Consider the following 21618-nt stretch of genomic DNA (forward strand, 5'->3'; position numbering starts at 1 on the left):
CAACACTGAGCATGGGAGGTTGAACAGCGGTGGAGGAAAGGAAGTCGCCCAGGTGGGTAAGAATGTAACAGCGGGAACGCCTTGCCAAGATGCCGGGTGGATGCCAAGGGCGGAGATCATCTTGGTTTGCTCGGCGGAATCTGCACTGTGCATCCCACGGGTTATTGAACCGATGGCCCTCAGCCTGTGGAGACTGATCAGCCTTCTCTGCTCAAAGGACTACGTCACCCTTCCCCAGAGGGACAAGAACAAGACGTATCATCGTGCGAAAAATTGTCCTACATCTTCAACCCTCTTACCTCCTTTTGGCAGCCCTTGTGATCACCAACCCACACTGCCCACATTAGAATATCCCTGCACATCACTCCGGGTTTCATCAGCCTGTCCGCATTTCTTGGCCCCTCTGAGATCTCGAATTTCTGTCAAGGCAAAGCCGCCTCCATTGCCGATGACTTCCCTGCAAATAAGAGAGAGCCAGACATGGACGGGAGAGGTCAGACAAGATTACTTACCCCATATGCGACGACAGTAAAACATCCAGGATGACTCTCTATAGAGCCCCTTGGGGGAGTGCACCGTGGTAAGGCGATACCACAGTCAATCGTGAAGGTAATATTGGTTTGCTTGACGAATGACCTGGTCATATCCCCGTCCAACCGTCTGAGTCGTTGGCATTTGCCCAATGCTGCACCAAGGATGTCGGTCTTGGCTAATGCTGAGATACCATTGAACATGTCCAAGGTATAGCTTGGTTCAGGCGTCAACACTGGCCGTTTGACATCTGCAAAGACACCATCGTCCTAGAACCCAAACTCGACAAGCTTTAGTGCCGGATAGAACGGCCGACCTGAGGATCCAGCCACTCAATTGAAAAGTTTCGATGTAAGTAATCCGTTGGATCCACTTCTGTGACCCCTTGTTGAATGAAGGAATTTCGATTGGGTGGGTGAAGCCCGTGTAGATGGCAGGGCGTTTGTCCGCAGTGGTTGAGCTTCTGTTTTGATCTTTTTGCTAACTCTTAGCAGCGTCAGAGAGCTCGTTACCTTTAAGATTGAGGCGGTTTTTCTCCAACTGCCTATCGCTATCTTCCACCTTTCTTGGACTTTGATCTCGATCTTGTCGAAGACGAAACCATAGACCTTGATCCGTATTTCTGCTGGGACGGCGAGAAAAGGGGCACTGTCTCCAGATGGTTCCGCGGCTTGTGAAAGCGATATCACTGGCGTGATGATCGGAAGTCAAAGAATTTCCACGTGACACGGGCATGGGGACTCCGGCAATTTGAGCGCCAGGTGACAAGGATCCTGAAGAGTGTAATGGTACAGGAAAGAATGCAAGAGGCGGGAAACAATCGAAGGTAAAGACAAGAAGAACGAAGCCAGAGAGTGAGGAGATTCAAGGAGAAGAGGCGAGGCGTGATACAAACATGACGGTCACGGTCGGTGGCGCCATCACTCGGGCCTTTGAACTGTCATTGAGTGCGTTTGACGGGGACCGAAGAGAAACTTCAGTACCTGATGAGTGCATGAACAAGAGTTGGAGAGAACCAGCAAGAGATGATTTGAGAATGGCTGAGTATAAAATCAATTGTCATCCGTCAAGTCGCCACTCCAATCACCATTACCACCAACTAACTGCCAGGCGGAACTTCATCCCTGGATCAAGCGCATCAGAATCTGCATGAGGGGGTATCATTGAGACATAAGGGACAAAATTGTTCGTGATTTCATCGGCTAGTTCCGCATGACACCAAGATCCGAATGTTGCCCGATGGATCCTGTGTTTCACCTTGATGACCAGCCACTTCATCTAGACGCGACTGCGCCGGTACCAGCGTCGACGTGCGTATCTGACAAGCTTTGGTAAGCACACACTGATCCTTCTCAGATCTGGTGATCAACCTTACGGTCCTTGAGCGACGGGGGCAGCCGCGACGGTCTTGCGCCTCTCGCGATGGACAAACCAGAGGCCAACCAAGGCGCTCAGGATCCAGAAAATCGCAGACAAGAAAGAGAAGGCCTCGGCAGCTCGATAGCGACCACAGAACCCATGAAAACTGATTTGATTCCAGTCAAAGGTATCTCCGTCACAGCCGGTCCCATTGGCCCATTCGACGAGAAGCCCAAAAGAGGCAAACCAGGCAAAGGACAGGATGATATCCATGGGCCCTGTTTCAGCGAGTCAGCATATATTCCCTTGGCACTACATTGCCGTCTTTGAAACGTACAGTGGAAGAAGCCGCCGGCGAACGGGAGCAACCAGAGTAGACCGAGGAGGAGGGAGATTCCGGCCACAATCTCGATGTAGATAAAGCGCGCGAGGGGCCAACCGTTCCCGTGGCGGTAGTCATCTAGGTAGGAGCCGACGATGCCTGCAACGACCTGCGCACAAGATCAGAAACGCTAAAAAAAAGTGAGTTCGATCAGAGTTGCACTTACACCCGCGAAAGCGAGCTCACAGACACGCAGGCCCATAGATACAATTCTGGAGATGACAGGCATTTTGAAGATTGGTCGATTTGTGAGAGGCTTTTCTGAAGAGAGAATAGAAAGGACGTTGCAGACGAACGGGTGGTGTCGCCAGCGAAACGAACAAGGTCGATGGGAAGAACTTCAGCTGCCAATGATCCGAGCGGAGGGTGAAGCAGTGACTTAAGAATGAACAGCGAGGCCGTGACACTAGGGCGTTAACAAGGCGACACAGGGAATTCTCTGTTTGCCAGCCACCAACATCACCTTTCTGTCCTCACCTTGGTCTTCTGAATCCCTTGCTCAGGAGAGCCCTGGCCACGCTTTGCCTTGATTTTGTGCCACGCCAACCGGTGGTGTTGTCCTACCGGACCCTGGTTGGCCGTGAGAGATTGACAGGCAAGGGGCGCGTGACAAAGAAACGAGTTGCAGAAACATGGCACGACGTCATAGGGGGAATTTGGATAGGAAAACATGCTACCGAAACCAGGCAGAATGCTTGAGCCTCACCAATCCACCAACCCCATGCGGGGAGCAGACAAGTAGAGCAGGGAATGCTGTCAAAACGCTAACGACAACGATGGGAAAGGCTGAGAGTTTGGAGGCAGAAACTGGTAAGCGAGGAGCTGCAGACCGGAAATCAAGTCCATCACAAGGTGCCTATGACGTCAAGTTCAAAGTCAACAGAGAGGCCAAGGCGAGGCTGACATTCTCAGCCTCGCTCACTTGCCCGCCCAGCGGTTCTGCACAGCCATTGCGCACTATCCTCTTGATCACAGAAGTGTGGCCGTGTCCACGCGAGCTGCCGTATCCCGGTTGCTGATCCACCCGATCTGAATTCCAGGATCTCAATCGTGTGAGCAAAACAAATACTTGTCTCGATCCATGCGTGCCTTGTTCAATAGCCACATCTCCTACTTGTTCACGCCAATGCCCTGGCCTTCTCATTGACCTCGTCCCCAAAGTCAAAGGGCCCGCCGAAAAATTGGTGCCTAGCCGTGTTCAGAATGCAGGACTTGAACATCATTGTACGTCCCTGTGCGTCGACCCATTTTTGTCTAAAACCGCCCACTTCCATGCGTGGATACATATCATCGCTCATCAACTCTGGGCTCTCTTTCACTTCGTCCACACGCTGGAGAGCCAGAGATTGTGATATTTTCTCGGCGTCGGGAGGAAGGATGGGAAGAAGGTAGTCATTGTAGGTTCTTAGTCCAAAGTCGGTCACAAAGAAGAGAGTTGGGGGGGTTTTGACGCGATCAGGAAGGCCTTCAGGCGTGAGATGCATAGCTGGGTGAGAGAGAAGAGCCCGGAGCACAGCTGCATGTTTGCATGCGTTGTCGAAGCGTTCTTTGGGTGACGGAAGCGGACTCATGTCTCAGTATCTGTGGATGCTGAACTTGGTGAAGAATAAAAGAGTGTGGGGGTGACCACCGGGTCCAGTACTAGAGAGGCAAAAGGCACAGAGACGAGCAGAAGAGTGTCTGCGGCTGGCAAGGGACAATTCCCATGAATTTTGTCGGCAGCGATATCAGTGGCAAGAGTGGTGATTTAGCGGTGAGGAGAAGGTCTGTCACCCATCTGTAGCCCTCAGGCTCTCTAAGTCGCGCTTGCCACGCCGAGAGGACGCGTTCCTGCCGTTCCTGCATTGCCCTACTAAGCCTTTACCAACCCTTGACCAACCCCACTAGGACGCCGAGGAAGCCCACAGGATCAATATGCGACAACTCAGTTTGAGTAAAATCAGACAACCACTCTTGGTCTCTCTGAGTACGGGAGACCTACAGATATCCAAGTGGTTTATAACTTTCTGCTCAACGAGAAATGCTTACGTCCGTAAGTCACCTGCAAGGACAACACCAGGACCGAGGGCTCGCTTGTCCATCCCTGGAACTCCGCCCCCATAGCATGGCTACTCGTGCATGAGACCTCCAATACTCTCGTCGAATGAGGTGCCGGGTACTGCTAGACCACAATGACTTAGCTCTGTGCGCTCGAGTCGCCCGGCTCAAAAGCCGCTCTTGATTTATCTCGTTGTTTCCAAGGGAAGAGCATCGTCTCTACCGTCTAGTCGAACATGAGGATTCTTCAGCAGTCACAGTCGGATGTATATCCAAATCTGATTGATCGACTTCTGAAACACTTGACCCCAGACAATGGTGAACAGTGGACATCCCAGCAAAGCATGCGCCAACTGCCGGAAGAGGAAGATCAAGGTAAGAAAAGGCTTGATTCCAACTCCACCAACCCCGTCAAACAGTCAGATACGTGCATAACACTTTTGTCAGTGTGATCAAAGAAGACCGGCATGCACCCCATGCATCAGAGCTGACTGGCCTTGCCCTGGCTATCGTCCTGATATCGACATCTTTCTTCGCGATGAAACCAAGGTTGTCACCCACAAATATCAGGGGTGCCAATCCATCCATTCCTGCCCGTCTTTCTCAGATCGAAGCTCCAGGCAATGTTCTTCCCAATCGAACAACCGAAACCCAGACACGTTACCCTACCAGCTGGACATGGACGTCGTGACCCGAGCAGTGTCGTTCTTTTTCTCCCAGTATGTACATCAACCTCCAACACCTTGCGGGAAATTTCAACCTGGGTCATTCCAATATCTCCCGTCCCTGTACGCTCGGAGTCGACCAGATGGACCCCTGGTTCCGATCGTCCATGCGGCCGCGCTCGCCAGTTATGCCAATGCGGGCAACGTTCCCCACTGGACACTGGAAAGCTACCGATTGTGCGGGCTGGGCATCCTGAGATGTAGACATGCACTTGGAAATCTAGTCGAGAGAAAGTCAAATGAGGTTCTTGCCAGCATCATGCTGCTTGGCGTCTATGAGGTGAGTCGCCCCCAAAGTGTGGATGATTAGACCTAATCAGTACCCCGTGAACGACAGACTATTGTCCTCAAGGGGACACGAGCCATGAAGACATGGAGTCAGCATATGCTTGGCGCAGCGGCAGTGATTGATTTCCGTGGTCCGGGTCAGTTTCACGATAGATCTAGCGTTCAGATCTTCCTGCAGATTCGACGCCTCATAGTCCTCTCCGCCTATCAACTACAGCAACCAGTGCCCTTTTCCTTGAAGAAGTGGTCAGCCTGGCTAGAATACTCCAGTATTGGTGAAGATTACGAGGTTGTTTACCTCGCCAACCGGCTTTCGGAAATAGTTGAGAAGCTTGCATCTGTCCGGGCCTTTATTAAAGCACCCAAGACTCGAGGGACAGAGGACATCTCTTCTATGCTTTTGCCAATCGACTTGATGCTTCAAAGCTGGCGGAATCAGCTCCCTACGTCCTGGATACCCACACCTCGTCCTGCCTGCCGTTGTAAGGACTGTTTCTCGGGCAGTCATTTTGAAGGCATGCCTTTTGACGCCTATCCAAATCTATATGTCGCCTCACTTTGGAACAATTATCGTGGTGCACGCATCCTGGTTCACGAAATGCTATTATCCACCGCAACTCCCACTTCCATCACAGCCATAACGGACGACAAGGAATTATGCCCAACCATCAACCTATTGCGCCAGATGAGCACTGAAATTTGCCTCAGCGTCGACTACCATCTGAGACCAATTCCGGATGACTCGTTTCCTGATTCCATTGATCACTTGAAAGGAATAGTTACAGCCTCAATCCCTGGTGGCGAACTCCTCATCTGGCCGCTCTTCATGGCTGGAATGTTGCCTACGACAAGCCCAGCACGAAGGATGTGGATATCGGATCGCCTAAGGCAGATTGGGGCCAACCTAGGCATTGGACTGGCGCTTTCAATGAGCCAGGCTATGTACAACGAGCGGCACACAACCCCCTTTTCTCACAGCGAGCTGTGGGCGTATGATGATTGCCAGGCCGAAAGTGCCTGCCCTTGAACGAAGCTAATGTACAGGAATGGCCTCCCTTGAACCGTCTTGACTGATGAGGGTCTGTGTCGGATGCCTGACGCCGAAGTCCTCCTGAAAACCAATGGATCTAGCTTCCCACTTGGACCAATTTGAACCGACTGGTTGACCATCTTGAGATGCGTGCAGTTACAGAGTCTCCATCTGCAGCTGTTAATTGGCTACGCCGCAAAGCTAACCTGTCCTGGACTGGGCTTTCTCATTTGTCACCTTTGTTGTGTATAGCTATCGTTGTTGCTAACGACGAGTAAGTCGAGGTATTCAGTTGTGTCTTGCTGGACGCCAGTTGGTCTCAGGACGATGTGCTTCTCGAAATCCACTTGTCGAGTTTGATTCCGTTATCCGTCTCCAGAGAGGAAATCTCTGCTTCTTACAAATAGACGGCAGCCCTTTGACATCAACGAGTCGGCCAGCGAAAGGCCACTGATTGCTATTGCTCAGTTGAGAGACACAGGCAAGCTGACAACTCAGATTCAATTGAGTTTGTCGATAATATGCTTCTCTCAGTACTTTTGGCATCCATTGTTGCCTCCAGGGGTCTTGCCCAAGGCCTCAAGTTGCCTGTCGTCGACCTTGGTTATGGACTACATCAAGCAATAGGATACAATGTGGGCCAAGATACCTTGCACATCCGCAACACGAGACGACTGACCCATTGCAGGATACCTTGGATGTTTATAACTTCTCCAATATTCGATACGCTCGGCCTCCGACGGGTAGTCTTCGCTTCACGGCGCCCCAGCCTCCTTTAGTAAACAGAACTCTGCAGGATGGCAGCTCCGGAGGTACCTGTCCTCAAGCATACCCTGTTTGGTATCTCTGTGGACTGGCTCTGCTCGGTGTCTCCATCAACTCCACTGATGCCTGCGATGCTAGCCTCATTCCCAAACCCGACCCTACAGAACAAGAGGACTGCCTGTTCGTCGATGTCATAGTCCCGAGAAAGATATTCGCCAATGCCAGCAAAGAGCATACTAAAGGAGCGCCGGTGATGGTTTGGGTGTACGGAGGTGGTTTTACTTTCAGCAAAAAATACGAGGACGGAAATCCTGCTGGGCTCATCCAGAGAAGTCGGGAAGAAGATGTGAGTGGCAAAGGCGTTGTCTATGTCACATTCAATTACAGGGTACGCTTTCGTTCTCGTACGTTTGTTCAACGCATCTGATGCAGATTCCAGGGTGGTGCCTTTGGTTTTCTGTCGGGGCCCAACATTCAGTCCAATGGAACCGCCAATGCTGGCCTGCTTGATCAGCGCATGGCTCTCGAGTGGGTGCAACAGTACATCCACCTGTTCGGAGGCGACCCGAAGCAGGTTACTGTATTCGGACAATCAGCTGGAGCAGGTTCCATTATGCACCAGATCACAGCATATGGCGGTTTGAAAGGGTCAGCACCTTTCCAGAGGGCGATCCTACAGTCACCCGGGTTCGAGCCATTCCCCAGCCACTGGGAGCAGGACCATCTGCTGCAGAGGTATCTGGGGCTCCTCAACGTGTCGACGATTCAAGAAGCACGCGAACTCCCCTTTGCCACGCTCTCTGCCGCCAATGTAGAGCTCGTCGCCACCTCACCGTACGGAACGTTTACATTTGCCCCTGCGGTTGACGGAGACTTTGTGCCGGGCTTGCCAGGCAATTTGCTGGCGCAAGGGAACTACGACACATCGGTGCGGCTGATGACGGGCTTCAACGCGCACGAGACGCTGTACTTCACCGATCCAGCCAGTACCAACAACTCTATCTTCCTGTCCAGCATCACCAGCACGTTCCCAGGCATTCAGGCCTCGGTCGCAGACTACGTCTCCCAGACCCTCTACCCTCCTGTCTTCAACGGGAGCTATCCCTACAGCTCCTTCTACGAGCGCGCCGAGCTCACGCTGCAGGAAAGCGCCTTCACTTGCAATACCTTCTTCCTCCAAACGGCGGGAGCCCTCAGCAAAGTCAAGTCGTCGGGCTACGGCTACCGCTTCAGTGTCCCGCCCGCTTACCACGGTCAAGACGTCGCTTATACGTACTACAACCCCTCGACGGCCGGGCCGAGCGTGAACGCCACCATCGCCCTATACATGCAGCGGGTCTTGACTCGGTTCGCCCTGACTGGGAACCCAAATCGCGAGAACGATGCCGCGGGGGCCACTACCATGCCGGCATATTTCTCCCACCAGACGACATCGGAGGCGGGTCACATCCTCGACCTGAACGTGACAGGGTTGAACGTGATTGCCGATCCCAACGACAACGACCGCTGTCGCTGGTGGCAGAAATCGCTGTACTACTGAGTCCGAGCAAGCATCTCTTGGGTAGGTGCAGCAGAGGGAATGGGAGATGATATTGTGGGACTAGTTAAGCCTCTGCATGGAGTGCTCACATTCTACTCTGCGGCGGACTGACTGAGCGATTCAAAGATCGAGTGTTAGCTGCACACAAGGGAGCAGTGGTGGTGGTGGTGGTGGTGGTAGTGGCAGTGGTGGATTTCACTTTCTATAGCAGTTTGTCTGGCGACAAGGTATCACAAACCCCCTACACCACGACGTCTTCATCTAGAGGCCGAAACTGTTGCTCGTCGATTTTATTTTCTTTTTGTGTACGTCCCCGAGGCCCGGACACACTCTCATAGCACAGGCATGAAGCATAGTATATCAGGTAGTCAATCAGTCAGACTATACACCAATCATTCAGTTAATGTTTTGCATTATCAACTTCAAGCGGACGAACAAGGCTATAATGGTATCTCTGAGCTGCAAAAGCAGGTGAATACGAAAAAACAACTCGCCCTCCCACCACCGAAATTGCCCCATCATGATACACCTTACACCGTCGCTACCTCATCAATGCTTGCCCTCGGTGAACCACGCGGTGGCTCGGTCGACAATCGCCTTGCCGCCCGACTCGATAACGTCCCCGTGACAAGGGATGAATCGGTCGTAATCCCACTGCTTGATTCTCTTCGCCGACTCGGCAAAGCCCTTCCTGTCCTTGCCGGCGGCGGCGTACCAGAGAAAGCGCTTCTGCCAGGTCATCTCGCCCTTGGTGTTCATTATGCCTGCAAAGAGCTTCGTCAAGATTCCGGATCCCGCGGCAACTCCGGCCTTGGAATATTGTTCGGTGGCCGGCAGGTTGAAGAGCAGATCGGCCTCGATCATGGTCCTGCTGGGCTTGTGGAGAAAGACCAGCTCCTTGTTGGTGTGGGAGTCAAAGTATTCGTAGGAGAATTCGGTGTCGAATTCGGGAGTGATGTGCATGTCAAGCTTGTTCTTTGCGGAGAAAACATGTGCAAATTTTGTGCCTTTGGTGGCCGGATCGCCTTCTCTCTTCTCCGGCAGCCCCTCCATCCCGATCACTTCCGCTTCGGGGTATTCTTTGGCCCATGTAGAAATGAAGATGTGATGCTCGATGTCCGGCGCGACGATGTATTTGATAGGACCCATTGACGTGACTTTGGCCTTGACGTCCGGGGTGAGCGCAACGGGTGAAAAGACGGCCACATTGCCCGTCTGTAGCTTGACCAAAGTACCCCGGCCGCCAATCTTGATGTGCCCAAACCGCAGGAAAGGTACGCTGAGGGTCGTGATATTAGGAGTGACATCTCTTATGACCATGACCTTCGCAGGGTCACGCGGTATCAAGGAGGAGGCGGATTTGGCGGTAGACATTGTAAAGGTAGGAAGCGGTGTTGTGTTAGAGAGGTATTCGACCTGTTTGTGAGGTTATCGAACTGCAGGATCGCAATGCAGAGGAAGAAGTAGATCGAAGGTGCAGGGGAGGTCTCATGATATACTTTTCGCACAGAGAGGCTCGTATACCAGGTCTCGAGTTTTCCTTTCAGTGGTTTTTTCTCATCGTTGTGCCTTGCATTACCAAGTCATTATTCGGTTGACTTCTGCCCCGGTCCGCATGGTTCAAAGAATGCGAATAGCTAGAAAGCAGAACGTCATGCATTTGAGTGGACACCGCGCCACCACGGCCGTTGTTTTTTAAGCATAGACGATGCCAATTATGGAAGGGCTCCAGGGATGCCGCGGCCTGTGGTTTGCAGAAACTGTCATCAATCGGGTAGCGCCTATGGAGAAGCGAGACTTTCACCTGGTTACTCATCAAAATGGCATCCAGCCACCGCGCTCCGGGTGGTGAAGTGATTGTGAGCTCCAGTGAACCTTAGTCAGCCCTTCTTGTCAACCATCCCTCTCTTGTATAGTGCCCGGAGCCAAAGCCCAAATAATTAGAGGCCATGCATGTGTTGCTATTTGGAATGCTGCACTGGAGTGCGAGCCTGCCACCCTGCTCACCTAGCTGGCCGTCCGTGCTCGGCCGTAACATTAGGTATTTGGAAACCCACAAACGAGTATGCTGAGCCGAAATTACCGCAAGCGCATACGACTGTCTCTTCAGGTATCTTTCTCGGCGTTCGTGAGGTAGGTGACGGTGCGGACGAGCAGCCCGTGGTTCTGCGAGTTTTATGGATGTAGGCAATGGGAGGGTTGATAAAATACACGATGTTTATCTAGCGCTAGTATGGTACTAGTAGACACCTGAGATAGGTACTTAGGGCAGGCACCCGAGGTAGGTAGGGCAGGTACCTGAGGTAGGTAGTAGTAGGCATCTAAGGATCGGCACCGTTAGGAGGACTTGGTGGATAATGAGCATACTCATGAGCGAACTAGAAGGGTTAACGAGTAGCTATTTTGATAGAATAACGCTGATAACCTTGCTCCTTAGCTCATCTGGCAACTTTGGAAAGATTGAGGAACGAGACTGAAATAAACGGGCCTGGAATGCTGCAGGTATTCTATGAAATCTATTTGCACAACCCGGTTAGGCATGCGTTTCATTCGAATGCCATTGCAAGCTGGATTTTGCCACCGTTAATAATTATTATTATGCGCCAGTCGCTGTCCGTAATCGGTGCAATAGCAGGGAGACTTTAAATCCACTAGATAAACACGGGAAGACTTGAAATTTGAATGGAAGTGTTTTGATTCCCCATGCAGGGTGTCTGGCATTTTTATTTCCTCAATCAATCGTTTGAATGCTCTTCATGCCTGTCATCTACAAAAACCTGTTCAAGGCCAATTTCAAGCTGTCTTCCAAGAGCCCACTACCTCCACAGACATTGCTTGTCCCTTTGGCGAACTTGCGCCTTATCTCGTCATTCCGCATATCATTTTCTTCATCATTCACAGCTCGACTATCGAGCAGCACATACGCAGGTTCGTGATCCGATCCTCCAATGTGCTCGGCATTGTCGCTGGTATCGGGAATGTTTGCAGACAGAGAATGAACCAGCTTCTTTGTCTCCCTCCTCGGACTCTGAAGGCCACTAGGAGTAATAAGCAGGAGCTCTGGGTCATCCCCCGAGGATGGATTCAACGGTGTCCATGTCTTCCTTGTATCGGAAGAGGCCAATGCAGCGTCCAGCGCTTGGCTATTGAGGACCATTCCAGGCGAGCGCAAGAACAGTGCTTGATCGTACTCCCATCGACCCCACTGCAATTCCCCAAGTAGTTGTGATCGAACGTCCCATGCGTCGTATATCCTTACAGGGTGATAGATGAGGCTGTACAGTTCCTGAACGTCGCGCATGAAGCTCAAAGTTGATGTATAGAGGGGTGAGGATTCGGTCTCCCAGGTGGATGGGTAGAGAAGTATGATGGATGGTTCTTTGGACAGCCGTGAAGATGACCGTTCCTGTTTCGCAAAAAGGAGTGCCGAGCACAAGTGGTGTGGCTCGAGGAGGGCAAACATGTAGGCAAGACGCTGGAGTGGTGTTTCGTCTCTTGAAGCCGACTTGAACAGCTCCGGAGAGGAATCCAACGTTGCCTCATTCGGGTCCTGGTTGATTACCGGCACCTGAACCGTGTCCGAGTTCTGATCAGCCCCGACGATAACGACAGATTGCAAGCCATCTTCAGGGTTTTCCAACACTCTCGGAACGCTATCGTTTTCTTCATGTCGAAACTGTGGAGGCAGAGTTGGCACAGGTCTTCGTTCGGGTGGTCGTCGAATGGCTTCTTGTATGGAGCGCACAGATTGTTGTTGTAATACATATCCCGAGAGAAACAACAAGAATGTGAACGTGCAGACAACCCCGCTAGAGATGATGACCGAGACGGTCGAGGATGTTAGGAGGACCATTGCCCTGCAGGGCTCCAATTGACCCAAGAAACAAGTGTGTTCATGCAGCTGATTGGAACCGTGATGGTGGTACGAAGACGATTCTTGGTCGGGCCCTAACTTAATATATGCTTGTGAGTACTGGCTTTGACCTCTTCTTCTGAGATGGCTTCGGATGAGTCCGGTCATAAGTAAGAGAGTCATCGTCCAGCCGGTTACGCAGGCAATGTTTACAGCCTCGTCGCGAGGAGCAACTGATTTCTTGGCAAACCAATGGTGGAGCTCAACGGGCTGACAGTGGCGACGCCGCTTTTAGGTTCAGTCAACTTGCTTGCGGCTCTGCGCATTGTGAGCCACACTCACTCACTTCTCCCGCAACTGTTCAATTGTGCTCCTCGACCCTCGCGTTTACCTTCGCAGTTACATCGCTGGTTCCATGTGCTCAGCTTGCTCGCGTACATCGTCAAGGCCTCCCTTCCTCTAGTTAGGGCCCCCAGGTCTAAAGTTGTCGATCGGCAGATCTGGGCCGTTCCGCACTCTCCCCTTGTCGATTGAATGTCTAGTTTCTCCCCAGCCCGTCCTTCACTGGAAACAAAAGTACGAGGTACAAGCACTGCGGTCAACCTTGCAGGCACTTGCCTACCACAAGAAGATGGCAATGGTACAGCCGCACCTGCATGCAGCGTTTCCCGGGCTCCTATGACATGCTGCTGTGTGGGTGACATGAATGCGCCCTGCCTCAGAAATATCCCTGCAAATAGACCCTGGTATGCCCAACATACGAACGGCACACTGAAGCGAGCAGGGTTCAGACCAGGGCTGTGTGTACATGCCTAGACTGCTGAGGCTTTACGTCCATCTCGCTACGACTAGTGTGTCTGCATGTCTGGGTCGACTGCCCTTCCGGTCGCCTTTTCCTGAGCAATGAGAGGTCAGCCTCATTCAGAGGACGGCTGGACTCGGCCGTGGCTGCAACTAGCCGACCACAATGCATGGCACTATTGGTTGAAAATGTAATGGTATCCTTCAGCCCGTATTCAGAGTGAGGCTGAAGCCTGACTTTGTAATAGCCCCCCTCCCTCCCTCCCTTCCCCTCGCCTAGTGAACAAGGTATATCTTTCTGTATCCCTCATTCTCAGAGACCTTCCTCCTCTCCAGCAAGTCCTTGAGGTCAAGCCTGGAAACTAGACTCGACTCTTCATTCCGTTGACCATGGCTAACGGTGATGCTTGTGCCGACTGTGAGCGGCCTAATGTCCGTGTCTGGCTCTGTTCAGCCTGCTCGGGCATCTCGTTCTGTGACGACTGCTGGCCAAAACAGGCTGCCCACAAGGCTAAGACCACGAATCTCGGTAACCGCGCGCATATGAAAGAAGATAGGGCCACGATATTGATGATACGCTCAATTCTGGAACCACCAATGGATCCTCAAGAGATTAGGACCCTACACGACAAAGATCAGGACTCGAGATGGTTCGGCGTCGTCAAATCATCGGACGGTAGAAAATCAGAGTTTTATGACTTTGGCCGATACGGTCAAATGATGCTGGACAGTCGGCCACTCGGCGGGGCGGCCAGATACCCCAAACTTGTCTCCTTCATCGGGGACACCTGTAGGTCATCTCAAGATACGCTATCGAGAGCTCTCTGACGTTGGCAAGACGCTGGCAAAAGCACAATTGTTAAAGCCCTGGTATCTCATGGCGGCTTGGTATCTACAGAAGCCGACCGCACTTCCTTCCACACCCCAGTGCCGGGCTCCAGAGCCAACGAAGGGACTGCCACGTCAGAAGGCGTGCACTTGTACGCAGATCCGGAGCATCTAGAGGTCGCGATGCCTATCCTCTACGCTGACTGTGAGGGCCTAAACGCGGGTGAAAAGGTACCTTTCGCTGTGGAAGACTCCTCACATTCCAAAAGGGCAACAAAAGAATCAGGAGGGCCAAGGAAAGTGAGAAAGAAAATGCCTGCGAGGTCTGTCCCCATTGAATGGACAAAGGCAAACGATCCAGTCAAGGGCACTCGAGAATATGCTGTCACCAATCTTTACCCCAGGTTTCTCTATACCTTTTCTGATGCTATTGTTTTCGTCCAGAGAAATCCAAAGTAAGTATGTTCTGCGCCGAGGGGACTGCCTACTGACGGGCGGCAAGCCAACTTCACATCACTTACAAGTACCTTGTCGACTGGGCAAAGCGCAGCGTCGAAAAATCCCTGAATCAACCTATCCTACCCAGTGCGATAGTCGTGCTTAACGCTGTTGAGGTTGCTGGTAAGGACGAGAGATGGACGATCGAGGACGCGACGAAGAGCTTCTTCCGAGATGTTGAAGGCATCACGACCACCGAACATGATCTGAGAGAGCTCGCGAGGAACTTCGCTCCCGAAGGGGATTACCGCAGCCTGTCTGCACGCGAGTTGCTTGAATGCTACTATCGATCTGTTCGCGTGATTCGCATTCCCGCGAAGAGCTCCGAGACGTACAACTTGATCAACAACCAGATCTTGCAGCTCCGAGAGGAAATCGTCAGCGTCTGTCAGACCGCTCACTACGAGAAAAGCATCAAACGCCGGCTAGCCAACGCCGATGACTTGCAGCAATACCTACAGGCGGGTTTCGAGCACTTTGCCAATGACATTGAACGACCATTTGACTTCAGAATGGTTTCTACTCGTAATAAACTCATTGCCCACGACTTCGGCGATCACATTTTGACGTTGGCAAGAACGATACACGAGAGTACTCGTCACGAGCTTCTCCAACCGAAAATGCTCCTCGGTGGCTTATGTTCGCTGATAGCATCGTGCATCCTGTTGGACTACGTCCGGAATAACTTGCAGGGTAAGTAAGTGCTGCTGTTCGGCGTGGTAAAATGTCTCAATAACAGCTTCGCAGGGCCTGTGCTTGATTACTTCCCGAAAGACTACGCTCCTTTCTGCCGGACAGCCTTACATATGTTTTGCAACGATATAATGCCTTGTGAATATACAAGTAAGAGAATTCCGCACTGCTGCAATGTCAAGTCCGCCCACGACAAGGGCCACCAGAACGAGAAGGGTAAGAGAGAAATTGGACCATATAAATCTTCTCTTATGGCTTCTTCATACGAAAAGGTCTGGCTGAAGAAGATCGAAGACAATCTGAAGGCGTTGAACAGCACCTTTATACAAGAGCTTCGTTCCAGGTATCCGCTACACAAGCAATCGCGAACAGATTTGTCTGGCAACCATGAAGGTCATATCTCGACAGACATGAAATTGGTGTCCAAATTACATGATGAGAAGCTCGCCGAGTTCTTCTCGTCTCAGATCAAGTCTTCCCGGGACTTCATCAGTTGTGTGAGCTGCTTTCGATGTCTGATGGCTACGCCTGAACATGCGTTGGAGTGTGGCCACATCCTCTGTGACTCTTGCATTCGAGAACACGGAGAGGAACAAGATGATCTTATCACTCTAGTCGGAAGCTGTCCTCTACATGGCGGAAAGAGATCCATGAACTGGGAAATCGCCAAAAAGCCCGAGTTCGCTGGCCTGAGGATTCTGTGCTTGGACGGGTAAGTGAACTTCCCGAGACTCTTGTCAGAGGCTGATATTGGGGACCAAGGGGTGGAATCCGTGGCATCGTGGAACTTGAGATTCTGGCTGCTATTGAGAATTGTATCAACAACTACCACTCAACGCCAGGGATTCAAATTCAGCAACTGTTCGATCTGATTGTGGGGACGAGGTGAGTGAGCCGGCGCCCATCCAGGTACGATTTCTGACGCGCCTAGCACCGGTGGTATTGTCGCTCTCGGCCTCGTCGCCGCCCAATGGTCTGTTTCTGAATGCACGCGCAGATTCAGGTCTCTTTGCAAAACAGCATTCTCCGAGCGGGAATTCGCAGACACGATCTTTGAGAAGCTGGCGACCTTGAACCACGGAAGCAAATACAGGACAACCCCATTGCACAGAGTTTTGCAAGAGTCCTTCGGTGACGACCTTCTCTTCGGGGGCAAGAGTAATGCCGCGAGATACTCCACGAAGGTGGCTGTGGTGTCTACGTCGGGCACCGGGAACCGAGCCTTGATCATGGCCAACTACAACCGACAGCAAACTTCTGATCCTGGATACACTTTGGAGACGGCTCGGACCCCGAGTGAAGCGTTTCATGTCTGGGAAGCTGCCGCGGCTACCTCAGCAGCTCCGTCCTACTTCAAACCTTTTGTGAGGCGAGGAAGGACATACCTTGATGGGGCCATCAATCACAACAACCCCGTGATTGTCGCAAAAAGAGAGCGACGGTTGCTATGGCCAGATGTCGAATCGCGCCACCCGGATATCTTTCTCTCCCTTGGTACGGGTCAAAATGCTGCTGAGATGAGCAGAAGACTAGAAAAGTTGTCTGGCCATTCGAGAGAGGACCACTTGAGAAGAAAGCAGCAGACTGAAGGACCGCGAGATTCTCGAAAGCGCTATCGGGCCATGAAAGGCATCAAAAACTACTTCAGCGTTCTTGTAAGTGGCATTTCACCATTCTTCCTCGGCGATGAATACCTCTTCTGACCTTGATTCTCTAGGTTGATAAGATCGACAATATCCTCGACACCGAATGGTCCTGGCACGAGTTCTACCGCGACACGGTGGGCGAGCAGTGGGCAACAGAATTCGCGTCCCATTATTTCCGCATCAACCCTGACCTCAGACAAAAGCCACCGCCGCTAGATGCAAAGCATGACGTGGATCACCTTCGAGGGATGGTAAACAAGCTGCTCAGACAGCCTCCGTTGTCCCGCGAGGTTATAGAAATTGCAAACTCTCTCGTTGCCAGCACCTTTTACTTCAAGAAGGACGAGTCTCATGTCTTTGGCGACAAGCAAAATCGCGCTTTTGTTTGCACAGGTGAGTGTCAATGAGGCGGGAAAGGATGTAGCTAACAAGTTCGAAAGGTCATATTCGCTGCAAACTCGCTCACCAGGACCAGAGCATCAAAACTCTGGCTGAATTTCTGCAAAACCACATCATCGGGGACTTTGTTCCCAGCTTTATTGCGAAGAGGCGTTTAACATCGTCGGAAGAATTCACGGTACGCAGTTGCTTTCTCCGGCTTGGAGGGTGGTATATCTTCTGCAATCACGGGAAGCTGATAATGTGCAGATCTTCGACCTCGACAAAAAGTTCCTTGACGACATGTACACTCGCAAAGTGTTCAAAGGGACGTACCATGCGGAGATCGAGCTCCGAGACCGTGAAGAATCGGTATACATCCTTCTCCGGCTGAGACAACCCAACTCGAAGCCAAACAAAGTCCACACATGTGATTATCCGATCAGCGGCTTCCCTCGCAAGTTCATTGTGGAGAATGAGAGAAATGGTAAGCAATCCCCTAGCAATCTTTGATCTCGATGCCGGGTTGGACTGACAGACCTCTAGCGTCGAGACTGCAGAAGCGAGTGCAGGAGCTGGCAAGACGTCGTGAAGCTGCGAGCGAGGCGGCCGCTTCTTTGCCACTGTCACCAACCATTCAACCCGTTGCCTCGAGATCATCATACAACATTACTCGCGTGTCGACTACAGAGAGCCTGACGGATTCGGATACAGAGCAGGACGACGGACTCTTGTCAGAGCAAGTGTTGAAAGAGTATGAGGCGTGGTCTATACGAGACTGATTTGTCTGCTTGGTGGGGATTTTGGGTAACGAGATAATTGAAAAATGCGTAATTGACGGCAGGTCACAGGGCAATGTAGACAACCTTAATTCTCAACGAGACCTATTGGCTTCTCCGTATGTCTTGTCTCTATCTATACCTGAGAGCGCGTCCTCCTCCAGACAGCCAGAGTCGTGCAGAGTGCATTGCTGAGGGGCACAGGGCGGCATCACGCTAATCCAAAAGCGGATTACTGGCCCGGTGACGTTGATGCGGCTTTGCAAATCCAAGAACATTTTTTTGGCTGTATCTACTTGTAGCCACACGACTCTCCACGAGGTCTGGTTGTCTGGCAAGCGATAGAATCTTCTCTCACTCCTAGACGCTACCATGACGCACCGTGCCGATGCCTCCAACACGCTCGATAACCGCGGCTACAGCGGTCCTCTGGTGCGCGGCCAGAATCCTGCCCTCCTCTTAGAAACGGCCATGCGCGACCGCATCACCGATTCACTCTACTGGAAAGAACAGTGTTTCGGACTCAATGCCGCGACTCTGTGCGACCGAGCCGTCGAACTCTCCTACATCGGCGGCACCTATGGGGTAGCCATGAAACCTACGCCTTTCATCTGCCTCGCATTCAAACTCCTGACCCTCGTGCCCGACCGGGAGATCGTGCTCGAATATCTCCAAAACGGAGGCGAGGAGTGGAAGTACCTGAGGGCGCTGGCGGCGTTCTACGTCCGGTTGACCTTTGAGCCGGCCGACGTGTACAAAACCCTCGAGCCGTATCTGGAGGACTCGAGAAAACTGAGGCAGCGGAGGAAGGAGTCTTATGTGTTGATCCACATGGACGAGTTTGTGGACAATCTGCTCACAAAGGACCGAGTCTGCGGGACGAGTCTGTGGAAGTTGCCGGCCAGGCAGTTGTTGGAGGATCTGGAGCAGTTGGACGAGAGGGTGAGTCCGCTGCAGGCGGAGCTGGATGCCATGGAGGAAGAAGAAGAGGAGGAGGAGAATGGCGAGAAACGAGATGGGGACAGCGACATGGAACGTCATGCGGGGAATGGGACAGCGTCCGAGAATGGGCAGAGTCCCAGGTCAAGAAGCAGGAGTCGAAGCAGGAGCAGCAGTCGGGGTCGTTCGATCAGTGATTGAAGAAACAAGTACACACTACACGGGTTACACGGGCAATCATGCCTGAGATTGCTGACTAGAGTCTCAAACGACGACATACTCGTCCTCGCCCGCGGATGGCGATTCGATGCCCTCTGTTCTCGGGTCGGACACCTCGCCCTCGTTGTCACCGACGGCCTGTCCTGCATCTTCCGTCCCGAATGGCGCAATCCGCGACGCCTGGGATCTGATGAGATCGATCAGAGAGGTGCTGTCATCATGGCGTTCCCATGTTGGATGTCTGACTTGTCTCTCAGGCGCCTCTGATTCCCTCGAAAACGGTTTCTCTTGGATCGGGGCATGACCCGCATCCTGACCGTCATCCTCGTCGATGCGCATTTCGACCAAATCCTCCTCTGGTTGGGCAAGCGGTTGAGTTTCGCCATGAGCAGTGACCTCACGAGCTGCATCTTCGTGCTCCTCAACTGCTTCATCATCCCACTGCGGTGCCTCAGCCGGTTCCGGGTTGCTTTCCGTCGCCAAGTTGGCAGCATCTGAGCCGACAGATTTATCGTCCTCGGCGTCACTTCCGCTTTCGAAGGATTGCTCGGATGCGTTGTCGTCATGCCCAGGCGAGTTACCCTGCGGTTCCCAGATCTCCTTGCCCTCTTCACGACTCACGAGCTGCTGTTCCCTCCATATCTCCCGCCTCACATACCTCTTCCATTCAGGAGCATCACATGGAGCGTCGAGTAGTTGGGGCATGCTCGGGCCGCCGATGTTTGTATTTACAACATTGAGCAATGTTATGGAGAAGCCGTCGCATTGCATGTCTTTCTGGCTAGAAGGAGCATCAGATGCCGTTTGTGTCCTGGGTGTCAACGGGCTGGCATAGCCGTACACACGTACGGGCCAAATGTTCCACTGATGTTGCAGCTCCTGGACAGTTGCATCAATTACATCTCTGACCCGGTCCGTGTCTTTCGGCAGGGGAGGTTGGTCGAAATTGACGAGCAAAACGGGCTCATTGGAGTTTACGTACACGTTTCGTGAACGCGAGCCGGTAGGGTCCAGGAGCGCTTTGAGGATCGAGGCGACGGTCTTTTGGGGGATGTCTCTTGCTCTACCTTCGCTGTCACTGTCTTCGTCGACATTAGTCCCCGACTCTATCTCGACGTGCGATGAGTTGCAGGTGATCAAGTTTTTAGCCACCAGGTCACCGACGCCACGTATATCGTCGTCGCCATAGCCACCCCATTTTGACAGGGCGTCGCATATCTTGGCCACGAGGAGGATCCCCGCACCGGTGGTCTTTGACGTGTTTTTGTAGTTAGGCGCCGAATCTTCTTCGCTCGAGAAAATCACATCGTCAACCGTGACCCCGATGGATCCCGGTAGGTCGAGCATGCTTCCTTGAGCTTGAGCTTGCGCGATGGGGATGGCCATTGTCTTGTCACCTAAGTGCGCTTTATCGCTTGGGGGGAAAGGGGTGGATGGGTGACCCTGCCTGGTCTGTGGTATGATAGTATAAAGTCGAAGTGGGTGCGTTTGCTTGTCGCTGCTGGTCAAAATATGACTGGAATAGCGAGAATTGAGAGAGGGTCTAAACCGGCCGAGACTGGAATTGTAGCAAGCGGCAGGAGCAACAGCAAAGGTCTTGATTTATACCTCTGTGTATATGTGTATATGTGTGGTGTGTGTCGGAGAACGTAGCGATCGAGAAGAAGAAGAACAGGACGACAAGATAAGACTTAAGACCAATATCTCTCCTCCTGTACCGAGTTACTTGTGCTCTACTTGCTGCGATGTACTGTACGTTGTCCACCCGCAAAGGAAATATTATCACATGCTCAATTCTCCTCTCGCTGTAATATCGACGGCACCCAATCAATTGGGAGGAAAATCGCTGACGTTTTTCGATCGTCGCTTTTTTGTCACTTCCGTCCTTGGGAACATAGGCTCTGATCTGATCTGATCTGCAAGGCAAGATGTTCGGGCCTTGATTCCAGGCGGTAGTGACGGGTAGGCAATGATGGCACTGCGAAGGAGATGTTTGGCGATAGGGTCCGGAGGGGAGAGCCGTCCGTCTGTCTGTCCGTCCACATCGCTGCGGATTTCGAAATTCGTTATGTATTATGTGTATGTTTCAATTTAGGGACTTGTAGCTTTCCATCGCTTGTTCCTCTGCGGATCGAGTATGTACTCATGATCAAGGCGTACACAGAAAGAAGTAGGAAGAGAACCTCTGTTCGCATCGCAATGGCGGATTATATATATATACATGTATGTCTTTGGCTAGGCTATGCTATGCTATGCTATGCTATGCTACCAGCTGGAGCGAGAGAAATTGAGGAAAAATGATCGGTGATGAATGCCCAAAAAAAACC

The 21618-nt window shown here is 52.1% G+C and overlaps 9 protein-coding genes across 9 annotated transcripts; 4 read left to right on the top strand and 5 right to left on the bottom strand.

Moving 5' to 3' along the window:
* Positions 1 to 1902: 1902 nt before the first annotated feature.
* AYO21_04207 (hypothetical protein) lies at positions 1903 to 2501 on the bottom strand (the record flags this gene model as incomplete). Its single annotated transcript, XM_022654180.1, has 3 exons — positions 1903 to 2168; positions 2228 to 2381; positions 2439 to 2501. 3 exons carry the CDS (start codon positions 2499 to 2501, stop codon positions 1903 to 1905), a joined length of 483 nt encoding a protein of 160 aa, XP_022513457.1.
* An 889-nt stretch (positions 2502 to 3390) lies between these two features.
* AYO21_04208 (hypothetical protein) lies at positions 3391 to 3843 on the bottom strand (the record flags this gene model as incomplete). Its single annotated transcript, XM_022654181.1, has 1 exon — positions 3391 to 3843. One exon carries the CDS (start codon positions 3841 to 3843, stop codon positions 3391 to 3393), a length of 453 nt encoding a protein of 150 aa, XP_022513458.1.
* A 702-nt stretch (positions 3844 to 4545) lies between these two features.
* AYO21_04209 (hypothetical protein) lies at positions 4546 to 6349 on the top strand (the record flags this gene model as incomplete). Its single annotated transcript, XM_022654182.1, has 3 exons — positions 4546 to 4684; positions 4965 to 5314; positions 5372 to 6349. 3 exons carry the CDS (start codon positions 4546 to 4548, stop codon positions 6347 to 6349), a joined length of 1467 nt encoding a protein of 488 aa, XP_022513459.1.
* Positions 6350 to 6873: 524 nt separating this feature from the next.
* Positions 6874 to 8657, top strand: AYO21_04210 (hypothetical protein; the record flags this gene model as incomplete). Its single annotated transcript, XM_022654183.1, has 3 exons — positions 6874 to 6987; positions 7041 to 7505; positions 7557 to 8657. The coding sequence occupies 3 exons, from the start codon at positions 6874 to 6876 to the stop codon at positions 8655 to 8657; spliced, it is 1680 nt and encodes a 559-aa protein (XP_022513460.1).
* Positions 8658 to 9206: 549 nt separating this feature from the next.
* Positions 9207 to 10031, bottom strand: AYO21_04211 (hypothetical protein; the record flags this gene model as incomplete). The annotated part of the gene is made up of 1 exon (XM_022654184.1): positions 9207 to 10031. One exon carries the CDS (start codon positions 10029 to 10031, stop codon positions 9207 to 9209), a length of 825 nt encoding a protein of 274 aa, XP_022513461.1.
* Positions 10032 to 11424: 1393 nt separating this feature from the next.
* Positions 11425 to 12510, bottom strand: AYO21_04212 (hypothetical protein; the record flags this gene model as incomplete). The annotated part of the gene is made up of 1 exon (XM_022654185.1): positions 11425 to 12510. One exon carries the CDS (start codon positions 12508 to 12510, stop codon positions 11425 to 11427), a length of 1086 nt encoding a protein of 361 aa, XP_022513462.1.
* Positions 12511 to 13701: 1191 nt separating this feature from the next.
* Positions 13702 to 18136, top strand: AYO21_04213 (hypothetical protein; the record flags this gene model as incomplete). Its single annotated transcript, XM_022654186.1, has 11 exons — positions 13702 to 13743; positions 13810 to 14101; positions 14150 to 14594; positions 14642 to 15330; positions 15385 to 16042; positions 16093 to 16215; positions 16262 to 16985; positions 17048 to 17369; positions 17417 to 17553; positions 17625 to 17841; positions 17901 to 18136. The coding sequence occupies 11 exons, from the start codon at positions 13702 to 13704 to the stop codon at positions 18134 to 18136; spliced, it is 3885 nt and encodes a 1294-aa protein (XP_022513463.1).
* Positions 18137 to 18505: 369 nt separating this feature from the next.
* On the top strand, positions 18506 to 19273 carry AYO21_04214 (hypothetical protein; the record flags this gene model as incomplete). Its single annotated transcript, XM_022654187.1, has 1 exon — positions 18506 to 19273. The coding sequence occupies one exon, from the start codon at positions 18506 to 18508 to the stop codon at positions 19271 to 19273; it is 768 nt and encodes a 255-aa protein (XP_022513464.1).
* Positions 19274 to 19336: 63 nt separating this feature from the next.
* AYO21_04215 (hypothetical protein) lies at positions 19337 to 20677 on the bottom strand (the record flags this gene model as incomplete). The annotated part of the gene is made up of 1 exon (XM_022654188.1): positions 19337 to 20677. The coding sequence occupies one exon, from the start codon at positions 20675 to 20677 to the stop codon at positions 19337 to 19339; it is 1341 nt and encodes a 446-aa protein (XP_022513465.1).
* Between the last annotated feature and the right edge of the window lie 941 nt (positions 20678 to 21618).

The sequence above is a fragment of the Fonsecaea monophora genome, assembly GCF_001642475.1.
Source record: "Fonsecaea monophora strain CBS 269.37 chromosome Unknown Scaff23, whole genome shotgun sequence".
Lineage (NCBI taxonomy): Eukaryota > Fungi > Ascomycota > Eurotiomycetes > Chaetothyriales > Herpotrichiellaceae > Fonsecaea > Fonsecaea monophora.